The sequence below is a fragment of the Bufo bufo genome, chromosome 2 (genome assembly GCF_905171765.1).
Source record: "Bufo bufo chromosome 2, aBufBuf1.1, whole genome shotgun sequence".
NCBI lineage: Eukaryota > Metazoa > Chordata > Amphibia > Anura > Bufonidae > Bufo > Bufo bufo.
In genome coordinates, this window is record NC_053390.1 from 73,861,583 (window position 1) to 73,885,464 (window position 23,882).

General features: G+C 42.3%; 1 protein-coding gene across 13 annotated transcripts in view; it reads right to left on the reverse strand.

Moving 5' to 3' along the window:
- The window catches only part of LOC120992310 (von Willebrand factor A domain-containing protein 5A-like), a 163,091-nt gene that overhangs the window by 104,606 nt on the left and 34,603 nt on the right, over positions 1–23,882 (reverse strand). For all 13 annotated transcript variants that reach the window (XM_040421224.1, XM_040421223.1, XM_040421218.1 and 10 more), the window contains exons 4-11: positions 23,262–23,484; positions 20,166–20,335; positions 19,953–20,088; positions 13,890–14,059; positions 13,655–13,743; positions 12,188–12,332; positions 5,944–6,023; positions 5,142–5,256 (exon numbers count right to left, since the gene is read on the reverse strand). In XM_040421224.1, coding sequence (XP_040277158.1) covers positions 5,142–5,256; positions 5,944–6,023; positions 12,188–12,332; positions 13,655–13,743; positions 13,890–14,059; positions 19,953–20,088; positions 20,166–20,335; positions 23,262–23,484 — 1,128 coding nt within the window. The remainder of the gene's footprint in view (positions 1–5,141; positions 5,257–5,943; positions 6,024–12,187; positions 12,333–13,654; positions 13,744–13,889; positions 14,060–19,952; positions 20,089–20,165; positions 20,336–23,261; positions 23,485–23,882) is intronic.

Below are 23,882 nucleotides of genomic sequence, written 5' to 3' on the forward strand. Positions count from 1 at the left end.
GTATTCTCTATTACTTGAGATTTATTGTATCTGTTTGTATTACTGCCTCATTAAAGGATAACTGTCGTATTTATTTATTTTTTTGTATTGGATTGTGGTGATTAATATCACCTTGGTGGCCCTATTTCAACTTTTCACTGTGTATTCAATTACCCCTTAATTCCACATTTTTGTTCCCTGTACTGCCTATTTTAACCTATGCTTAAAATAGGGTTGCTAGGCATGGTCCTTACTGACAGCCAGGGACTGTAAGTAAATGATTAAAGCCAGGTCCTCCCCAGCAGCTGATAACAGTACCTGGGCTGTGTGCACTTCTCCCTGTCGCTGCGCTTGGCAGACGCTCCCTCACTCAGCAGAGCTGGAGAATGCAGAGTTGGAGCAGCGCAGACCAGGGAAGGGAGATCTGGCATCTGCTCAGTGTATAAATGAAAGCAACATGTGGTAAGAGGACCCCTTTGTGCTGCAGGAGATTAACCCTTTAGGGGGAGGGCTCTGGTTACTGACACTTTGGGGGGGCTATTGTTACTGGCTAGTGAGGGCAGGCGGGATTAGCCTCAGGGTGAGGGCAGTGGCGGCCATCTTAACTGAATAGTGAAATTGCAGTTTTATGCAGACTGGTTGCTATGGGCTGAATCTTATTAAATATGGGGTAAGTCAGTCTAATAGTAACTGATTTTGGAATATCATGTTATTAGTAACTACATAGATGAAAATTGAAATTAGGGTCTAAATGTGACAGTTATCCTTTAAATCAATTGCTTTAACCTATTTTAATCAACTTGACTCATAAAAGTACCCTTGTAAAACACACCTAACCAAATACTATTATAATTAGTTAACATTAAGATCCATTACACAGTTACCATATTTCATCTTAACATTTGCTGGAAACCCTTTTAAGAGCTATTCCCTCAAGGGGTATGTAGACTTTTGCAACCAGTCTTGTATTCCTCCAATGTATCTGAAATAAACAGTGAAGCAACTATGCTAATAGTCTTTATTAAAAATCCCTCGGTGTTCTGTGTGTACAGTTCCTATATGAGTGAAGCAAGCTTCGGATCCTAGATCCGAAGTCGCTTCGCTCAACACTTCGGATTAATGCTGAACGGAGATCGGTCTCCGTACAGCATTAAAATGTATGGTCTGCGATGAGGCGAAGTCCGTGAATAGCTTCCATATTTGATTTTTAAACTGGAAAGCCACTTTAAAACTTGGATCCGAACTTGGCTTCGGTTCCGAATGGTACCTCGGATCCAAATCAAATACCGAAGTTATTCACCGAAGTCTTGAGAGACTTTGGGAATAACTGACTTCGCCTCATTGGAGGCCATACATATTGTGGCTGTACAGATCTCCGTACGCATTAATCCGAAGCTCGTTTCGCTCATCATTGCAGATCTGCTTGTCTCCATAGTGTCACCGCCAGTTCTGTGAGAAGGTCTGGCAGACGTTCTTCTCTTGTATGATGTTCTTTGTTTTGGTTTCACTTTGTCATCTCATTTCCTTCTGCCAGGTGTCACTTATTTAGACTATTCGTCTTCCTTTATATTCCCTCCCATACTGACGAATGGAAGACGGCCTTCAATACCCCTGAGGGTCATTTTGAGAATTTGGTTATGCCCTTTTTTCATATTTTAATGGGGAAATTTGTACTGGTGTATCTAGATGACATTTAGATATTTTTCTCCTGATTTCAAGACTCATCGGGACAACCTATTTCAGGTCTTGCTGATTCTGCGGGAGAATAAGTTGTACGCTAAACTGGAAAAATGTGTTTGCGGTTCCGGAGATTCAATTTCTTGGTTTTCTTCTCTCCGCTTCTGGTTTTCGCATGGACCTGAGAAGGTCCGCGCTGTGCTTGATTGGGAGCCTTCTGAGAATCAGAAGGCGCTGATGCGGTTTTTGGGTTTTGCCAATTATTACAGAAAGTTAATTTTGAATTATTCCTCTGTTGTTAAGCCACTCACTGATATGACTAAAAAGGGGGTGGATTTTTCCTCGTGGTCGGTAGATGCGCTTAAAGCCTTTTCTAGTATTAATGAGAGTTTAGCTTCCGCTCCCATTTTGGTACAACCTGATGTCTCTCTACCTTTTATTGTTGAGGTGGATGCTTCTGAGGTGGTTGTGGGTGCGGTCTTATCTCAGGGTCCCTCTCCTGCCAAATGGCGACCGTGTGCCTTTTTCTCAAGGAAACTCTCCTCTGCAGAGAGAAATTACGATGTGGGAGATAGGGAGTTGATATAAGAATCTGGCCTACTTGGAATCGGCCAAGCGTCTGAACCAGAGACAGGCCAGATGGTCTTTGTTCTTTCCTAGGTTTAATTTTGTTGTTACGTTCCGCCCTTGGGTTAAAAATGTGAAGGCGGATGCCCTGTCACGTTGTTTTCCGGGAGGGGTGGCCGTCTCTGCTCTTTATCCTGATTTGGAGGCAGAAGTTCAGGCAGCCCAGGCAGAGGCTCCTGATCTTTGTCCTCCTGGGAGGTTGTTTGTGCCTCTCGCTTTACGACACAAGGTTTTTAAGGAGCACCACAATACTGTTCTTGCTGGGCACCCGGAGAGTAGAGCCACAGTGGATCTCATTGCTCGGAGATTCTGGTGGCCGCCTCTTCGTAAGACGGTTGAGGGTTTTGTGGCAGCCTGTGAGACCTGCGCTCGTGCCAAGGTCCCTCATTCATGGCCATTGGGTTCTCTACTCCCGTTACCCATTCCTTCCCGTCCTTGGACGCATCTGTCCATGGACTTCATTACGGACCTGCCTCGTTCCTCGGGGAAGACTGTGATTCTGGTGGTAGTGGACCATTTTAGCAAAATGACACATTTCATTCCCTTTCCTGGGTTACCCAATGGTAAGACGCTGGCACAAGCGTTTGTTGATCACATTGTTAAATTGCATGGCATTCCTTCAGACATCGTTTCTGATAGGGGCACGCAATTTGTTTCCAGATTCTGGAAGGCCTTCTGTTCTCGCTTGGGGGTTCGGTTGTCGTTCTCTACTGCTTTTCACCCGCAGTCGAATGGTCAGACCGAACGAGTCAATCAGAATCTGGAGACATATCTGCGCTTTGTGGCGGAGAATCAGGAGGATTGGTATTCTTTTTTGTCCCTTGCTGAGTTTGCTTTAAATAACAATTGCCAGGAGTCCTCTGATAAGTCACCATTTTTTGGGTTTCATCCGCAGTTTGGGACATTCTCTGGAGAGCGGTCTTCTGGTTTACCTGATGGGGAGAGATTTTCTTCGTCTTTGTCGTTTATTTGGCAAAAGATTCAGGGTAATCTGAAGAGGATGAGTGAGAGATATAAGCGTGTGGTGGATAAGAGACGTGTGCCTGGTCCGGACCTGAATGTGGGTGATCTGGTGTGGCTGTCTACAAAGAATATCAAACTGAAGGTTCCCTCCTGGAAGTTGGGTCCTAAGTATATTGGGCCTTACAAGATCTTGTCCGTCATCAATCCCGTTGCCTTCCGTCTTGATATTCCTCAGACTTGGAAGATCCATAATGTTTTTCACAAGTCCCTATTAAAACCTTATATCCAACCCACTGTACCCTCCTCTTTGCCTCCTCCTCCGATTTTTGTTGATGGTAATCTTGAATTTCAGGTCTCTAGGATTGTGGATTCTCGCATTATCCGCGGTTCTCTTCAGTACCTCGTTCATTGGGAGGGTTATGGTCCTGAGGAGAGGGTGTGGGTCCCATTGGCGGACCTTAAGGCCACTCGTCTCATCAGGGCTTTCCATAGGTCTCATCCTGAGAAGGTGGGTTCTAAGTGTCCAGAGTCCACCCGTAGAGGGAGGGGTACTGTCACCGCCAGTTCTGTGAGAAGGTCTGGCAGACGTTCTTCTCTACCTCTTGTATGAAGTTCTTTGTTTTGTTTTCACTTTGTCATCTCCTTTCCTTCTGCCAGGTGTCACTTATTTAGACTAATCGTCTTCCTTTATATTCCCTCCCATACTGCCTCACTTTGCGGTTTATACTACTTCCTAGATGAAGTGTTCACTGCTGGAGGCTGCTGCTGCTGTTTGCCCAAATAAGTATTTTACGTTATTGTGTTTCCTTGCTGGCTTGATTCTAGGTGACCCTGACTCCGTCCATATTAAGTGCAGGGAGTCGGTGGTTGTGTCCCCTCACTATTATAGGGTTTTCAGGTGTCACACAGTCTTAGGTACGTGGGCATGCAATCGTCTACCATTGAGACCCTTGCATGTGCATAGCAGTCAGGGAGAGCTCTTTGGGTTTTATATATGCTCCTTAGTTTGGGATCAAGCCAGTCGGTCCTTTATTTATAAGTTCCAGCTATCTGCAACTTCATCCGAGACACATAGCTTCAGAGTACCAAACCTGCGTGCAGTCTGATCCTGCAGTCATGAGTTATTTTTCTCTGTTCTTGATAACCTCCATGTAGTAGTAGAGGGGGCAGATGACAATGACATGACTGCAGAATTAAGTACAGGGCAGATTTACTTATAAACTGTAACCATAAAGACATAGGTCTGCATAGCAGCTTTCTACCTTTGCATTGGTTGCAAAAGTACAGATACATCCTCAGCATAGGTCATCAGTATCAGATCAGCAATGGTTGGACACCCGGGACCCCTACCAATCAGCTATGTGAGAAAGCTGCGGTACTCAGTGGAGCGCTATGGTCTCCTTGCAGCTTACCGAGCACAGCGTGGTTCTTCAATAGCGGCTGTGCTTGGTATTGGAGCTCAGTCACATTCACTTGATTAAGACTGAGCTGCACCTAGGCCATACGATTGATGAACGTGAAGACACTGACCTACGAAGAAGCTACGGCATTCATTGAAGCACCGCACTTCAAGCAGCTGATCTCTGGGGTTGCCAGAGGTCGGACCCCCGCCAATCTGATATTAGTCCCCTATCCTGAAGATAGGTCATTAATATAGGTCATTAATATCAAAATCTTGACAACCCCTATACGATGCATTTGTATGTGAAGCACAATAGTCTTGTGGTCCTGGGAAGTGTGACGAGGGTCAACATCTACAATCCACCTCAGCACATCATCAGGATGTCCATCAGCACAGGGGTATAATGTGAACACTGAAATGATGCATGTTGCCCCCCCCCCCCCCTCACTTGGAACTTCGAGAAAGAAGCCCAACCAAGAAGGCCAGCACTCACCTTGGTTTGCATTCTGTCTTTGCCGGTGATGAACTCAAATGTTCCACTACCTGCTCGGGCCATACCTTTGATGAGGGATGTGGAGGCGCCCTCACCGATCCCAAATGCGAAGCATCTACACAAAAGTCAAGAATATGAAGGTCACAATGTGATATAACATACATAATTAAACCATACAAAAATTGAGTACCAAGAAACTGGTATTGGGACCTTAAAATGGTTCCTTATATTCACAACTGAAGGAACAGAAAGTCAGATGTAAAACAGATTCATGGAACGTGGTCAGAAAGTCAATGTAAAACAGCAGCCACAAGAGATGTGACTTTTATTCTAAGTAATTTATGATTTCTGCCTGCTCAATGATGGTATGTGTCAGGTCAGGCAAAGTATTCAACAATTAGTAAAGATAATTAATATCATAATGGTGACTGGGTACTGCTCTCCATATTAATGTAATAGAAAAAGTAGCATTGTCTTTCTTGGAGGAACAAATGTTTGTATTTTTAATCATGTATATTTAATACATTTATTTTTTAATGGGAACTTTTGGGAGCTCTTTAGATAGTTTTTTTCTAAAGTATTCAACAAATCTGTGCAAGAAGACAGGAATGGCCGAGCAACATGCAATGTCTTGTCCATTACCTGACTAGGCTTATTTGAGGTGGGAGTAAGCCAAAGGATTCAATGAGTTGGTTAAAAAAAAAATCCATGCTTACTCAATGGCACAAATATTAGGGATATGTCAGTGTATTAGGGATAGAACGAGACAGGCGCAATAACACAGTAGGATTTTTGATATTACCTGTGATTATTAGAATTTTTCTGGACTTCATCAATCACTTCTTTTGTGTTCCCAACCTCTCCATCCGTGAAGAGAAAAAGCTTGAAAGACCATAAATTGAAAGAGTTTAAATGCGTCACATAATCTAAATTAAACTACGCCTCAAGATAAAACATTCTGCCACAGATTATGCTAACTTGGTGTCCTTAGTAATGCAAAATGAAAAGCCAGAGGGAACAAACCAGATGAGCTCACTTTACCCCACCCTCATACAGCGTTGTTCACAGGTACAGCAAACGAGACTATTTGTAATGTGAACATAGACCAAGTATAATCTTGGTGGGGAAGGGAGTTTAGTAGTAACATAACTGATCTTTTAAAGGGAACCTGTCACCGGGATTTTGGGTATAGAGCTGAGGACATGGGTTGCTAGATGGCCGCTAGCACATCCGCAATACCCAGTCCCCATGGCTCTGTGTGCTTTTATTGTGTAAAATAAACGATTTGATACATATGCAAATTAACATAAAAGAGTCATATCTTACTTGTGTGACCAGAGAAGAGTCATATTTTCAAGCTCTGACTCATCTCAGGTTAATTTGCATATGTATCAAATCGGTTTTTATACACAATAAAAGCACACAGAGCTATGGGGACTGGGTATTGTGGATGTGCTAGTGGCCATCTAGCAACCCATGTCCTCAGCTCTATACCCAAAATCCTGGTGACAGGTTCCCTTTAAAGACTTTAAAGGATATGTAAACCTTTGGGGACAGTTTATTTTTATTTTTATTATAGCATTAAACTCATTTTGAGATAAAAAAAACTTTTTAAATTGGTCTTTATTAAAAATATGGTTTATTTTTTTCTGTACAGAGCCGACATGCTCTAGTAGCACCCTTTGGATTTTTGTTCTTTTCCGTCATACCAGGAGCAGACTTACTGATAAGAATGAGGCTTAAATAATTGTTTATGACCTCTCAGTAGTTTAGAGATAAGAATTATTAGATGACCAGCACAAAGTGAAAGTACCAGTCCACACAGCTAGAAAAACGCCCTTTGTGACAGAACAGCTCAAAATTTTTAATAAAAGCCAATTGAAAAAAACATTTTTAGCCAAAAATGAGTAACATGCAATCATATAAAAAAAATTGCCTCCGAACGTGTACATAGCCTTTAACCCCTTAACCACTTCAGCCCCCCTAGCTTAAACCCCCTTAATGACCAGACCACTTTTTACAATTCTGCACTACACTACTTTCACGGTTTATTGCTCGGTCATACAACCTACCACCCAAATGAATTTTACCTCCTTTTCTTCTCACTAATAGAGCTTTCATTTGGTGGTATTTCATTGCTGCTGACATTTTAACTTTTTTTGATATTAATCGAAATTTACCGAAATTTTAGAAAAAATGACATTTTTCACTTTCGGTTGTAAAATTTTTCAAATAAAACTACATTTCTATATAAATTTTTCTCTAAATTTATTGTTCTACATGTCTTTAATAAAAAAAAATGCAATAAGTGTACAGTACAGACCAAAAGTTTGGACACACCTTCTCATTCAAAGAGTTTTCTTTATTTTCATGACTATGAAGGCATCAAAACTATGAATTAACACATGTTGAATTATATACATAACAAACAAGTGTGAAACAACTGAAAATATGTCATATTCTAGGTTCTTACCTTTTGCTTTGATTACTGCTTTGCACACTCTTGGCATTCTCTTGATGAGCTTCAAGAGGTAGTCCCCTGAAATGATCTTCCAACAGTCTTGAAGGAGTTCCCAGAGAAGCTTAGCACTTGTTGGCCCTTTTGCCTTCACTCTGCGGTCCAGCTCACTCCAAACCATCTCGATTGGGTTCAGGTCCAGTGACTGTGGAGGCCAGGTCATCTGGCGCAGCACCCCATCACTCTCCTTCATGGTCAAATAGCCCTTACTTTCAAAGTTTACCCAATTTTTCGGCTGACTGACTGACCTTCATTTCTTAAAGTAATGATGGCCACTCGTTTTTCTTTACTTAGAATTTGTATTATGGTAGGAAAAAAGCAGCTAACAGTCTATTCAGTAGGACTATCAGCTGTGTATCCACCTGACTTCTCCTCAACGCAACTGATGGTCCCAACCCCATTTATAAGGCAAGAAATCCCACTTATTAAACCTGACAGGGCACACCTGTGAAGTGAAAACCATTTCAGGGGACTACCTCTTGAAGCTCATCAAGAGAATGCCAAGAGTGTGCAAAGCCGTAATCAAAGCAAAAGGTGGCTACTTTGAAGAACCTAGTTTCACACTTGTTTGTTATGAATATAATTCCACATGTTTTAATTCATAGTTTTGATGCCTTCAGTGTGAATCTACAATTTTCATAGTCATGAAAATAAAGAAAACTCATTGAATGAGAAGGTGTGTCCAAACTTTTGGTCTGTACTGTACACTTATTGCATTTTTTTTTTTTATTAAAGACATGTAGAACAATAAATTTAGAGAAAAATTGGGGCGGACTGAACGCAAGTGTGCGCACAAGATCAGGCCTGATCGGGCGAACACTGCGTTTTTTGTAGAGCCTATAGAACATGTCCTTTTCTTGTCCGCAATTGCGGACAAGAAAAGGCATTTTCTATATAGTTCTGGCAATGTGCGGATCCGCAAAATGCGGAAAGCATATTGCCGGTGTCCGTGTTTTGCGGATCCGCAGTGTCCGTGTTTTGCGGATCCGTGGATCAGCAAAACACATACGGACGTCTGAATGGAGCCTTACAGGGGGGTGATCAATGACAGGGGGGTGATCAGGGAGTCTATATGGGGTGATCACCGCTGGCAGGCTGCAGATCCACTTGTTTACCTCCGGTTCCTGTGAACGCACGCTCCTGTGTGCGCGCGTTCACAGGAAATCTCACCTCTCGCGAGATGACGCGCCGGTGCGTCCAGGAGGAATAACAGGGCCGCCGCCAGGACGCAATCCTGCGTACGGCGGTCCTGGGGTGGTTAAGGACACATGACGTACCGGTACGGCATGTTTCCCGAGTCCTTAAGGACACATGACGTACCGGTACCGATCGCCGCAAACCGCAGGTCAATTCAGACCTGCGGTTTGCGGCTTTTTTATGGTGCGGGCGGTGGCGGCAGCAGTGCCATCGGGTCCCCATGGGGCTGTGGGGGGGACCCGATGGCATGGAAGGCAGCGCGATGCCTTCCTGAGGCATCTGCGCTGCCTTCCGGTGAAGAGCCTGGGAGATCCAGCCCCCTGGATCTCACAGGCCCCGGAAGCTGTATGAGTAATACACACAGTATTACTCATACAGCCAATGCATTCCAATACAGAAGTATTGGAATGCATTGTAAAGAAATATACCCCCAAAAGTTCAAGTCCCAAAGTGGGACAAAAGATAAAGTGAAAAAAAAAGTTGAAAAAATAAAGTTTCCCCCCCCAAAAATTAAAAGTTTCAAGTAAAAATAAACAAAAACGTAATTTTCCCCAAATAAAGTTAAAATAAGAAAAGGTATACATATTAGGTATCGCCGCGTCCGTATCGACCGGCTCTATAAACATATCACATGACCTAACCCCTCAGATGAACACCGTAAAAAATAAAAAATAAAAACTGTGCTAAATAAACAATTTTTTTGTCACCTTACATCACAAAATATACAACAGCAAGCGATCAAAAAGGCGTTTGCCCACCAAATTAGTACCAATCTAACCGTCAACTCATCCCGCAAAAAATGAGCCCCTACCTGAGCCAATCGCCCAAAAAATAAAAAAACTATGGCTCAGAATATGGAGACACTAAAACAGCTGTTATTGTGTAAAACTTACATAAATAAAAAAAAGTATTCATATTTGGTATCGCCGCGTTCGTATCGACCGGCTCTATAAAAATATCACATGACCTAACCTCTCAGATAAACACCGTAAAAAATAAAAAATAAAAACTGTGCTAAATAAACCATTTTTTGTCACCTTACATCACAAAAAGTGTAATAGCAAGCGATCAAAATCACACGCACCCCAAAATAGTGCCAATAAAACCGTCATCTCATCCCGCAAAAATCATACCCTACCCAAGGTAATCGCCCAAAAACAGAAAAAATTATGGCTCTCAGATTATGGAAACACTAAAACATGATTTTTTTTGCTTCAAAAAAGAAATCATTGTGTAAAACTTACATAAATAAAAGTATACATATTAGGTATCGCCGCATCCGTGACAACCTGGTCTATAAAAATGAATGTTGTAAATAACAAAAATAAAAACGGTGCCAAAACAGCTATTTCTTGTTATCTTGCCTCACAAAAAGTGTAATATAGAGCAACCAAAAATCATATGTACCCTAAACTAGTACCAACAATACTGCCACCCTATCCCGTAGTTTCTAAAATGGGGCCACTTTTTTGGATTTTCTACTCTAGGGGTGCATCAGTGGGGCTTCAAATGGGACATGGTGTCAAAAAAAACAGTCCAGCAAAATCTGCCTTTTAAAAACCGTATGGCATTCCTTTCCTTCTGCGCCCTGCCGTGTGCCCGTACAGCGGTTTACGACCACATATGGGGTGTGTCTGTAAGCTACAGAATCAGGGCCATAAATATTGAGTTTGGTTTGGCTGTTAACCCTTGCTTTGTTACTGGGAAAAATGAATTAAAATGGAAAATTTGCCAAAAAATTTAAATTCTGAAATTTCATCTCCATTTGCCAATAACTCTTGTGGAACACCTAAAGGGTTAACGACGTTTGTAAAATCAGTTTTGAATACCTTGAGGGGTGTAGTTTCTTAGATGGAGTCACTTTTATGGAGTTTCTACTCTAGGGGTGCATCAGGGGGCTTCAAATGGGACATGGTGTCAAAAAAAACAGTCCAGCAAAACCTGCCTTCCAAAAACCGTATGGCATTCCTTTCCTTCTGCGCCCTGCCGTGTGCCCGTACAGCGGTTTACGACCACATATGGGGTGTTCCTGTAAACTAAAGAATCAGGGCCATAAATATTGAGTTTGGTTTGGCTGTTAACCCTTGCTTTGTAACCGGAAAAAAATTATTAAAATGGAAAATCTGCCAAAAAAGTAAAATTTTGAAATGGTATCTCTATTTTCCATTAATTCTTGTGGAACACCTAAAGGGTTAACAACGTTTTTAAAATCAGTTTTGAATACCTTGAAGGTGTAGTTTATAGAATGGGTTCATTTTTGGGTGGTTTATATTATGTAAGCCTTGCAAAGTGACTTCAGACCTGAACTGGTCCCTAAAAATTGGGTTTTTGAAAATTTCTGAAAAATTTCAAGATTTGCTTCTAAACTTCTAAGCCTTGTAACATCCCCAAAAAATAAAATATCATTCCCAAAATGATCCAAACATGAAGTAGACATATGGGGAATGTAAAGTAATAACTATTTTTGGAGGTATTACTATGTATTATAGAAGTAGAGAAATTGAAACTTGGAAATTTGCAGTTTTTACAAATTTTTGGTAAATTTTGTATTTTTTTATAAATAAAAATGATTTTTTTTTTTACTTCATTTTACCAGTGTCATGAAGTACAATATGTGATGAAAAAACAATCTCAGAATGGCCTGGATAAGTCAAAGCGTTTTAAAGTTATCATCACTTAGTGACACTGATCAGATTTGCAAAAAATGGCCTGGTCCTTAAGGTGAAATAGGGCTGAGTCCTTAAGGAGTTAAGGGCTACACAAAGGTGTATTATGGATCTGTCTGGTATGAAGCCAAAACAGGGCTCTCATAAAGTCCCTATTCTACCACTATATGCCTTTGATTCCACACAAAGGTTTTTATTCTGTTAGACTCCATGTGAATTCAACGTAAAAAAAATGATGGCATGCTCCACTGGATGCCGTATGCATGGACATATTCTACTCTAGCATTGCTTTTAGTGGAGGATAGCTCTGTACTCACAGAGTATGACAGAGCAGCTTGGCATTGCACTGAGGGTGTAGAGCTGTGTACTGAAGTTGGTCGTACACCTTTAATAGCTGAATGCTCATTCAGCCGACATCTATTCCTACGTACCCCTCATACATATGGATGCTTAGCTCAATTAAGTGTTCAAGAGGTATACTAGTTTCAAAATACTAGAGGCCTCATTGTCTGCTATTCCCCATGTGCATCTATACAAGTTGAACCTATTAAATGCCTACTGCTAGGGGACAATCTCATAATAAATATAATGTGGCGGACAGGTACCTAATTATCAGTTAGACCGTAAGTAATACAAAAGGTTTACAGATTTTTTCAGTGACTTACCTGTCTTGGGTGGTCTGGCCTCCCAGCGGTATCATAGATTTTCTTTAAAGGTCTCAAGATTTCTGTTCCTCCAAAGTTGGCTTTTATCTCCTGGACCTTCTTAACAGCTTCTTCCATAGATTGTTGTGTATACTCCTTACTCTCCCTGAAGAATTCAAATAAATGAGCTAAGAGAAAGGGTAAGAGATGCCATATTGTCTTGTGTCTCAAGAACTCATAGATATGCAGTGTCCCACTATGTGCTACATGTGGGCACTTTAAACTTTTGCTAAATGTCATATTAATGTATTGTGATATCAAGCTGCAATTCCTATTATCAGACTGTTTAGTGGTCATTACATCTATTTGCCCCTAGGTGGTGCTGGCATCACTTAAATAAATAGTGGGGGTTTGTTACATGGGAGAGTAGAAGGAGATTAGATTTGGAGAGTAGAAGATAAGGGAGTAACTTAATGGAGGAGCAGAAAAGGCCTAGTTCACAATCCAGCTGCCATTTTATCCCCCTGGCCCTGATCATGCTAAGGGAGCATATAGAACAGTGAGCCAGCAGCAAAGTACAGACCAGTGAGTCTAAGTCTAGATATAGAGAAAGTCTAGTGAAGGTTGGAGCTAGTTTAGCTAATGGACTTCACAAGCAACAGTGACCAGGAGGAACCTAAAAGTACTTTGACACAACCGGATGATTAGTGCGCAAAATTATCCTTTACCACATGCCTCTATGGACATAGTGGACCGTAATTCCTTCAGTGAGCATCCTTTCCTAAGAATGGAGCAGAAGACTGATGCCTGCCATTAGGGAGTCGCCCTGTGGCTTGCTACTGACCAGTAAGAGATATTATATTCAGTACCTGAGTGCTAGAGTGTGGACAAAGTATAGAAAGATATAGAGAAAGAAGGAAAACTCCTCAGATTACAATTACCAAGCTTGTTATAAGGAATACAGCTGAATCCATATTTATATGATGGCTTTGCTATCTACATGAACTGTACTGACTACCTGAAGACAAATGATCTAGTAAAAGTTCTATTGTTTATAACAATTGACTACTTATTCTTTCTACCAACTTCATGTGCACCTAATGGTGCTGGCGTCACAAACAACCGGGGTCCCAGCCTCCAAAGCACTCTAAACACCTATACCATCAAGGGCACCTCAACTACCATCTGGCTGGTGATCCCTGTACTAGAGAGTGCCCCGGAGGATTTAGTGCTGTCTTCCCCATCACTGCACGCCAGCCCAGGGAGGCTCTGCTAACCAGGAGTACAAACAATTACTACCCCTATCATCCCACTGTGCCTCATGTGTTGCCCCAGCGGTCCGGTTCACTGCAGATACACGATTGATTAGAGAAACAAGGTGAGTGTTACTGTATAAAAGAAATAAAAAGCACAACCTAACCTTTATCAGGCCCCAAAAAGTACAAATGTGTCCACATACAGTACCAGAGCAAAGCACATTAAACTCACGTGAAGAAAGACTCAAAATGGGAACCAAATCCAAAGATATTAAAGTAACACCCAAGAGGCAAACTCTTCAATAGAAGGACGAGGGTCTCCTGCATAAGAGAGAAAAAAAAAGCTATACATTATAGCCATGTCCTCACTCGCACAATTTAGGCATATGGACTATTCCTCAAATCACAACAAATGGCTGCTTTATATATGGTCATTTTTAATGGCGGACTGGAATGATTTCACTGACTTTCGCACTGTCAATACGTTGTAGAGCATTTGGCTCTGAATTCATTGCACACTCCATACTCCCGGACCGGTCCACCACAAAGATAAATTCTCCACAGTTTGTCTGTTCCTGCACGGCTGGGAAACTGGGATAGAAGTTCAACATGGCGACAGACTCGGTCATCAAAGATCCTAAAAAATAAGAAAATAAATCAGTTAGAAATCACAAAAGATGGCGAAGTAAGAAGAATTTCATGTGTATCCACTGTATCAGGCATCTCCTGCCAGTAGAACTATGAATGTTTCACGGGGGTTTTCCACTTTATATTATCTTTACCTATTATTTTTGGGCAATAAACTCAAAGACACCATGTGTCACCCTGTTGGAACCCCCATCGATCAGCTGTAATTTATATGGAAACCAGGCAGTGTTCAATTAACCTACAGAAACCCTACACGAGAAACTAAGGATTACACAGTGTATATTCAAATCTATGCTCTGTTTGCAGGACAGGACAGGTCTTCCTTAGGGATACCCCATGTAACAGTTCAGGATGAGTATACTTGGACAACAAAGCCAAGAAGAGTGGAGAGGCTCTGACAGGCCAATGGTCACAATGGTCTGGAGAGAAGTCAGGGATGGAGCCAAGGATTGGATCAATGAGGAAAAAACGGAAGTGTAGTTAGATGGAGCCAAAGTTAGATCGGTCGAATCCAAAAAGGAAAGGACCATGGTCGGACAGAGGTGTGAGTCAGAGCAAGGAGGACCAGAATAAGGATCATTGTACGAGAAGTAGCATGTGAAGGCAGTTTAGGTCAAGGCCAAGAACCAGATCCCAGGAACAAGGATATATGGGCCAGTAGACCAGAGTCCAGGAACAGGCCTAGAGTCGAAACCAGGAACAAGGCAGCACGAGTAAGATACTGTACCACACGTACAGGAGCTGGACAGAAACGAAAAAGGGTTTAACTGAGTGAGGAACCTGGCTGGGTTTACATAGCAGGTCCTAATAAGATCATCGGAAACAACCCAGGAGAATGTATCAACAGAGCACAGAACCAAGAACAATAAGTGAGAGTTCACACGTTGCAGCCATGATACAGTTGAAACCATGCAGATGTCCATGTTGGCATGATTTGGGTTGAACCATAAACTAAATGTGTGTACCCAGCCAGAACCAAAAAAAAGCCTCATGCTACGACCATGAGACAAAAACTATTGGACAGAAGTTGAGTTAAGGATTGATGGTGACCACGGCAAAGCTACTGGAGAAGAGCTCATCAGGGAGGGAGACAGCCTCAGCAAACATCTGGTATGCAACTCTGTCACCTACTCGACTGGTCAACATGACCCATTTATTATAGCATATCTACCATACTATAATCAAATCACATAAGTCTGAGTTATCCTAGAATGACTTACCAAGTCTAATGTGAGGTTTTGAGCTGAATTTTTGCTGAACTAAAGTCCATAACTTGTGGTAAACTAGAAGCGAATGAAACCAGGTAGTAATTAGAAAAGAGCGAAACTTTGTCTCACTGGCATTCCGGTGAATAATGGTAAATCCATTTGCGGTAAAATATAAGATTAAAAACAAGTTTCTATAATTTATTTTCGTGTGTTCTTTTGTCCTATTGGTTTCGGTAGTAGAATCAGAAGTTGCAGCAACTGCACTCTTTTGACAAGGAGGGGGTTGACTGTTGGCTGTCCACAAATATGGGACTACCTGCTGAATTCCTGTCATGTAAAATGCGATCTGGAAGGACCATAATTTCACCCATATTTAACTGGCATGGCAAAAGAGTTCATAGAGAAGAAAACTAAAAAAATCACTAAAAATGGAAAGCAAAGCAGCGGTGCATAGAATAAAGGACTAAAGTAATGAAACAAGTTAAAGAAGTTGTAGAACCAGCACCACACAATGCCAACAGGTTGTGTCTGGTGTTGCAGCACAGCTCCAGTGATGTGAATAAGGCTACATTCACAAGAACGTATTTTGCTTCCGTGTCCATTCCGTTTTTTTTGCGGATAGGATGCTGACCCATTGATGCTGATCCATATGTCCGTTCTATTTTGCGGACGTCATCCGTTTTTTTGTTTTTTTGCAGATGTGCAATTTGAGGACCACAAAACATATACGGTCGTGTGAATTTAGCCTAAACGATGCTCTGGGGTAAGTGGCAGAAAGGATCCATTGGAGACTGGCTGTTGGAGACTGGGAAGAGAAGCCAACATGGAGACAGGTGTCAGAAGTCTGCTGAGTTATTGGGGACTTCTCAATAGCTCAGCTCTCTGGCTTCATTTGTGATGCATCCTCCCTACCACCAGAATTCTTCAGCACTTAAGTCCCCCATATAGTGCGAAGCAAAATGTATAGATTTGTATCAGGTTTGATCAAACTGTATAATCCAAACTGTTACTTCATGGTGACCTCTTAAGTAGTTCTCCACTGGGTGCAGCACAGCACCCGCAGGGGTTCAAACCATCCTAAAGGCTCCCCTTTCTTCAGTTTTTGCTTGAATTAAATGTCACCACAACAACCTTAGATATGTGTCCAAATATTAGATAGGTGTTAAAATGATGTACCAGTTGATGATAGGAGGAGTATGGTAGGTTTTCCTGCTAGTTGCAGCAATGTACCACTGACTCCACTGTAGCTCCAGGCTAGGCAGGATGATGCGCTGCTCCAGGGACCTGAGAAAGAAGCGACTTCTGCGGGTGAAGATCGGAAAGCCTGAAGGTATGGCTGTAGTGGCAATATAAGTTCAAGCATGGCCTTGGCTGATGCAGGTTTTGCTTTTGTACTCTTTGGTGAAACTTTCTCTAGGGATCCTGTGGTTGCTTCAAGAGAAGCCAACATTCCAACACTCAACAGATTTTGATATTCTCATCCTCTGTGCACTGACTTTTTTTTTTGTAGAGGACCCATTGCATCTTCTGAAGAATTATTGACTATATTTCTTGGCCTATTGACCATACTCTTCATGCAGTACCACACATGGTGCATGGCATCCTGGTTTCCTTTTGGCTTCTTTGTTTTCAGGCTACTGTATTATTATGTTTGTGCATGTTCCTCTGCAACTTAAAGAGGACCTTTCACCTATTCTTACCCTATGAACTAAGTATACAGCCATGTGGAGCGGCGCCCGGGGATCTCACTGCACTTACTATTATCCCCATGCGCCGCTCCGTTCTGCCGCTATGCCCTCCGGTATCTCCGTTCCCTAAGTTATGGTAGGCGGAGATACCAGTCCCTAAGTTATGGTAGGCGGAGTCTGCCCTAGCGCTGGCCAATCGCAGCGCAGAGCTCACAGCCTGTGAGGTTATTTTCTCCCAGGCTGTGAGCTCTGCAATGCGATTGGCCAGCGCTAGGGCAGACTCCGCCTACCATAACTTAGGGAACGGAGATACCGGAGGGCATAGCAGGAGAACGGAGCGGCGCCCGGGGATAATAGTAAGTGCAGTGAGATCCCCGGGCGCCGCTCCACATGGCTGTATACTTAGTTCATAGAGTAAGAATAGGTGAAAGGTCCTCTTTAAGTATCATTTGTCCGGCTGCCAATACATACTTCAACCACTAGATGTCCCACTGTCCTTGTTTATTGGTCCTATGTGGCTTACGGTAGTTTTTTATGATAATATGAATTTTGTCTTTGTTTTTTGTTTTTGTTTTCAATAGTATTTACTTAAATACATTTTTATTCAATTTGTTAATGTTTTGTCCAGCACAGTTTCAAGTTGGTGAATACTGTTTGTATGCACTGGGACATTTAGGGTTAATTATATTGAATTAATCCTCTGCTCATTTTAGGTAGGAGTCACGTGGGTGGTGACTGACATTATGCGCCCGCATCTGTATGGAGCAGACTGCTGTGGTGAGCCTGCTCCATACGTGGCGGGTGCTGGCTGTAACATCCAAATATTTTTTTTCCAAGGTTTTTGAAAAAAAAAAAAATTTATTTTCCAAGTTTATTTTTTTTTTTAAAGTAGTTAAAATAAAAGCTATACAAGTTTGGTATTGCAGCAATCATATTGAGCCACTGAATAAGGCCGCCATGTTATTTTTAGTGCAAAGCGAACAACACGATGTCGAAAACCCAAAAAACTAGCAGAATTGGGGGGGGGGGGTTAAATTTTACTCCACACAGAATTTTTTCCTGTTTTCCAATACAAGACATGGTAAATTAAATGGTGGCATAAAAAAATGCACCTTGTCCCGCAAGAGCCCTCTAAGCCCTCATATGGCCATGTAAATGGAAAAATAAAAAAGTTATTGCTATTGGAACTGGTTACCACCCCTCTATAACCTTACTGCAGACTGCTAGCAATTCATTCATAACTTCTAGCAGGAATAATGTGTGACGAATAATAATGTGTGACGAATACCACACCTCATTCCCGCTTGACGTCAACTACGTCGAGCTCATGAGACGCGCTATGGTCACGGGTTTACCAAAAACGTGAAGTTACGCCCTCCAGAGGAGCACGTAAGGTCAGCTTGATACAGTTTACACACACACCTCCTGTCCACGCAGGCACAGAGAGGCAACAAGCTGAGACAGCCTTTTCACTGCCGCAGTGAAAACAGCGCTGTCTCAGCCCGGGAAATCTGCCACCAGCTTCTCGTTTGATATAAGCCCGGTCCGCTAACGGGATTATATAGGGTCAGAAACCAACCCGCGGTAGCTTATAACTAGGCCAAAACACGGACGTGGGAATTCGTGATTGAGATACAAGATAGCACAAGATTAAATTATATATTTAATCGCCGTAAGGGCACACTAGATATAACACAATATACACAGAGAATATATACAGTGGTCTGAGGTTACAGATACAGATTATATGGGTACAACAGGGTTAAGCAGTGTAAAAGTCAGTTACCGGGGTAGATGAAAGTTCCTTTTGGTTGTGAGATGTTCTTTGCTGGAGTCCACATGAAGGGCCGTGATCTCAGCTATTTCCTGGGTCCCTCTAAACACATTACACGATTTGACCCTTCTTCAGAGAAAGACACGCCCGCTTGCTGGCACAAGACTTTTAACCTGTAGCCGGCCCCTCCCCTCCCGGCCTCAGGGAGGGGTCCACCCCCCCTCTTCTGGGCTGGCAGCAAATGACCCACAACACCTTTTAGGGTTCATAGCTCCAGACCAGAGGGTCACAGGGAGATGGTTCTGGGACCAACGGATCTGCCTGGGTTCCGGCTACAAGTAGAGTCCAAACCTGGTACCGTTATGTGGTTTGTGTGGGGAGATATGGATATCTCCTTTCCGTGACCTCGCCCTATTAAACAAAGACCATGGGCACGTACATCATGGCCACCGGGACACAAATATGTATCTGGTTTGCGCCTGTGATGGCCAGGCGATTCATAATTCCTTATGAAATCTAGTTGCCAACATGTCTGGGAGGTCTCATTGACCCTGACAGGGCTGACACCTCCTGCTGGGGGTTTCCGTGCAGGATTTAGCTTGGCTCCAAACTGGTGGTCTGAGGTGTGACCTTATCCTCCTGGGGCCTCCTTGAAGCGTGGACCCCTGGGGCTTTCTTCCTTGCCAGCTGACACTCATATAGCTGGGAGGTGGTAACTTATTTTGCATGTACACTGATGAACAGCCAAGAGGTGAATCAAATGACAATCAGGGATGGGGGCTTTGAAGCAGTGCCCTCCTGTGGAGTTCACTACCTCCGCTATCTGTCAGCAAATGGAGGTGTGAGGACATGGCTGACAGTAATTATTAATCCATATTCCTCACATAAAGGTATGGCACAACATAGAGCCACAAGAATAGATGCTCCAGAATTGTTATTACATGGGGAATGCAGGTAGTTAGTAAAACAGGCATGTCAGGAGGGGTGGCAGGTCCTCTTTAAGTTAGCAGGTATTGTACTATGGAAAACTGTTAGCATTTTATTAATACAGAGTGTTTTAGAAGTGTTTTTTTCTATGCATCTGCTCATGAACTTCTTGGATGCTATGGAGAGGTTCTTGAGTCAGTATTAAAAAGCTTGACAGTTCCTTAGAGGATGTACTTGAAGTGTGCATAGAGCAGGTATGGTCAACATATTGAGCATCTGAGTCACCTGATGACTTTGACTCCTTGGCAGCATCAGCAGGTACTGACCCAGCCTCCACAGTCACACTCGGTTTGTTCACCTCTGAGTAATAAGCAAGGAGCTCCACGTCTCTCTCAAACTTGTGTCCCTCAGCCAGCGATACCTGGAAATATAAACATGCATTATGTCGGACATTTACTATGGATTTATGCAGTCCGCACGGCTCTGTTATGCCCTCACCTTGGCTGCGGTCTTGTCCTCATTAGTGTACTCCACAGGGCTGATATCACAGTTGGATACTATCTTGACAATGCCGAATGCAGACTGGAAGTGTGCGCTCAGACTCAGGGTGTAGGGGATCTCTCCTATAGGCACCTGTGGGCGTGTGGCAGTCACACTCACAGGTTGGTCTAGAATGGGGAATTGGGGACGATGAAGGAGAAAAGCAGGAAAAGTAAATAAGCTTGATACAATGCATTCTGAAAAGTCTTCAGACCCTTTCACATTTGTTATGTTGCAGCCTATAGCGGGGAAAAAAAAAAAAAGTCAAGTTTTTCCATTCATGACAACGTGAAAACAGAGATACTCCTACACCTTGATTAGAGTCCATATGAGGTAAATTCAGTTAATTGGACATGATTTGGAAAGGCACAAACTTGTCTACGTATATAAAGGTCTCACAGCTGACAATGCATATCAGAGCAAAAACCAAGCCATGAGGAGGAAGGGACTGCCTTCAGGATTGTGTGGAGGCACAGATCTGGAGAAGGGGACAAAAATGTCTGCTGCACAGAAAGTTCCAAAGAGCACAGTGGCCTCCATAATTCTTAAATTAAAGAAGTTTGGAACAACTGGGACTCTTCCTAGAGCTGGCCGCCCCACCAAATAAAGTAATCAAAGGAGAAGGGTCTTGGTAAGTGAGGTGACCAAAAACCCAATGGTCAATCTGGCTGGGCTCCTAAACCTGTGTGCAGATGGGAGAAACTTCTAGAAGTTCACCCATCACAGCAGCACCCCACCAATCTCGGCTTTATGGCAGAGTGGCCAGAAAGAAGCCTATGCTTAGTAAAAGACACATGAAAGCTGCCTGGAGTTTGCAAAAAAGCACCTAAAGGACTCTCAGACTGTGAGAAACAAGATTATCTGGTCTGATGAAACAAGATTGACCTTTTTGGTCTGAATTCTAAGGGTCAAGTCTGAGGGAAACCAGGCATTTGCTTATCACCTGGCTAATGCCATCCCTACAGTGAAGCATGATGGTGTCAGCATCATGCTATGGGAATGTTTTTCAGCGGGAAGATTGGTCAAGATTGAGGGAAAGCTGAATGGAGCAAAGTACAGAGATAGTCTTAATGAAAACCTGATCCAGAGTGCTCTGGTCCTCAGACTGGGAGGAAGGTTCACCTTCAAACAAGACAATGATCTACACACAAAGCTAACACAACACAGAAGTGGCTTAGGGACAACTCTGCGAATCTCTATGAGTGGCCCAGCCAGAGCCCTGACTTGGACCCAAGCAAACATCTCTAGATAGACCTGAAAATGGCTGTCCACCGACAGTCCACATCCAACCTGACTGAGGATCTGCAGAGAAGAATGGGAGAAAATCCAGAAATTACTTTATCACTTTCTCATTATGGAGTAGTGAGTGCAGAATGATGGGGGAAAAACTTGATTTTTTATTTTATTTTAGCACAAGGCCACAACATAACAAAATGTGAAAAAAGTAGAAGGGTCATAAGACTTCCTGAATGCATTGTAGATCACAACAGGATGTGACTACTGTTATGTATCATTCGTGATTCAGTATGACATCTGCAGTATATGTATATTATCAGCTCTTCATGCATTAACCCTGAAATCAATCATTCATCATGAACATTATCCAAAATCATTATCCAGTCCTCATGAAATTCCACTGGTATAGTCTTATGATCAACATTTATCTTTATAACCCTAATTTTCTGTCATCCATTTCATCCAGCATAATCCCATATTGTCATCATCCTCATCATCTATGGACACCCCTTTATCATAATCTACTCCATCACCATCATCCTCTTCATTCACTATCATTGTAATCGATTATTCTCTGTTGTATCATCATCTGCTCTTATTCATCTTCATAATTCCCTTTTTCATCATTTCTAATCATCATCCATTCACATTCATACACCATTATATACCATTATCCTCTTGATCCACCATTGTTGACATCAATCACCTTCATTCTCTATTATTTTCACCGTCCAGTCATTCTTCATTATTCTTGTCTCACTATCCTAATTCTCACCATCAATCACTCATCTCCCCTATGACATAGTCACCATTTTCAAGAACTCAAAGGGTTCGCTTAAATGTTTTGACTTGTATTGACATTGTAATGAAAAGGAACATGTCTGTACATATGTGGCATCCAAAGGGTTAATTTTACCAAGAGAATAAATCTATTTTGGACTGCCTAGGGCATTCTTATTGGCAGATGGCGATAAAGGACCCAGAGCTTTCTTGAGGAAAATAAAGTGAGACTTTTGACACTTCACCCTGGCTTCTACAAGATTCAAGGGTTAACAGATGGACATCTGTTTATCCCCCTGAACACATATAGTGAGGTGAATCAAGTGACAGTGCCAATTCTATATTCACAGTACTAACCCCCTTATTTAATATACTTTCCAGTCACATATAAGGGGTTTGGAGAATGAATCAGAAGGATAGCTCTGAAATCCGAGCTAAGGACTCAAACGATAAACCATGACTGGCTCAATATAAAGGGGTTCACACGACTGAGGCCAGACTGGATACCTAGATGTGGATCTGTTATATCTCCTGCCCTCAAGGAAACATAAGAGATTAAAGATTGTAGTTTTTAGGCCTTTAGCTGTTTTTATCCAATTATTTTATAACAGTTTGTATTTCATTTTGTCTCCTTCTGTACAGTGTTTTGTAAGCACTGCACCTTTTGCTATTAAAGCGTGAAACCTTAATGTTTCCTCCTTGTATGCTCTAAGAATCCATAGCCCTTCAATGCGAGTTATAAATGTTTGATACTTTAGAGCAGGATATGCTTGTGTTTGTTAACAGAGTGGCATCTCATTGGCTGTGATGTAAACGTAGTGACAGCGTATATTTCAGGTGCATGGACTGTTTTGGGGTGTGATTTATGCTCAATTTGCAACCTAAGTTGAAGGTGAGCGCAAGACTGAGTAGAAAAAGATAAACCCCTTTCAGTTAAACCCATATCACATGCTGGGATGGTGCATACATGGCAGGCATGCATGTCAATTACTTTATAAGAGAATTAAAAAATTTTGAGGGTCAGCTTGACTGCCTTACCTTTTGGGGTATATCTAGGGTTGAGGACAGCAGGAAGCACAAATCGGACGGCGCCGTCAGCCTCGACTGGAAGCTCCCGCACATATTTTAATGTCACTTCAGCCTCCTGACCAGGTGGCAGGTTCCCAACATTGCAGCTGAAAACATCAGCAGAGCTCTCGTCTTCTTCCAGAAGAAAAGCCTGCTGGCCTTGGCTGATGGCTTCATCGTAGGTCTTATGAGCCTGGAGGAAGAGGAAGGAGAAGAGGGCTATGCTATACCTCATCAAGATCTGGCTAGCTGGGTATATTATACGGTATATAGTTCACAGACTTCACAGATTAAATTTTACAGTAATTTCTGCTGGTTCAGAGTCTGCACAGAGGTTGATTTAAGATTTACATTATGGGTACAATTGTTTTTAACTCCTTGACTCACTTTCTCAGTAAAGAATCATACCACCAGAGAATGTTTTTCTAATATAATGTTTAATATCTTTCTACAGGAAGATTCACTCAAAAAAGGCCAAATATAAATATTCTGTAATGACTCTCACTAGGGCTAAGCAATCTGACTAATCAGGCAATGTGCTGCTCAGTGTATATGGAGCTTCAAACAAGTAGGGATGCCCCAGCGTCACAC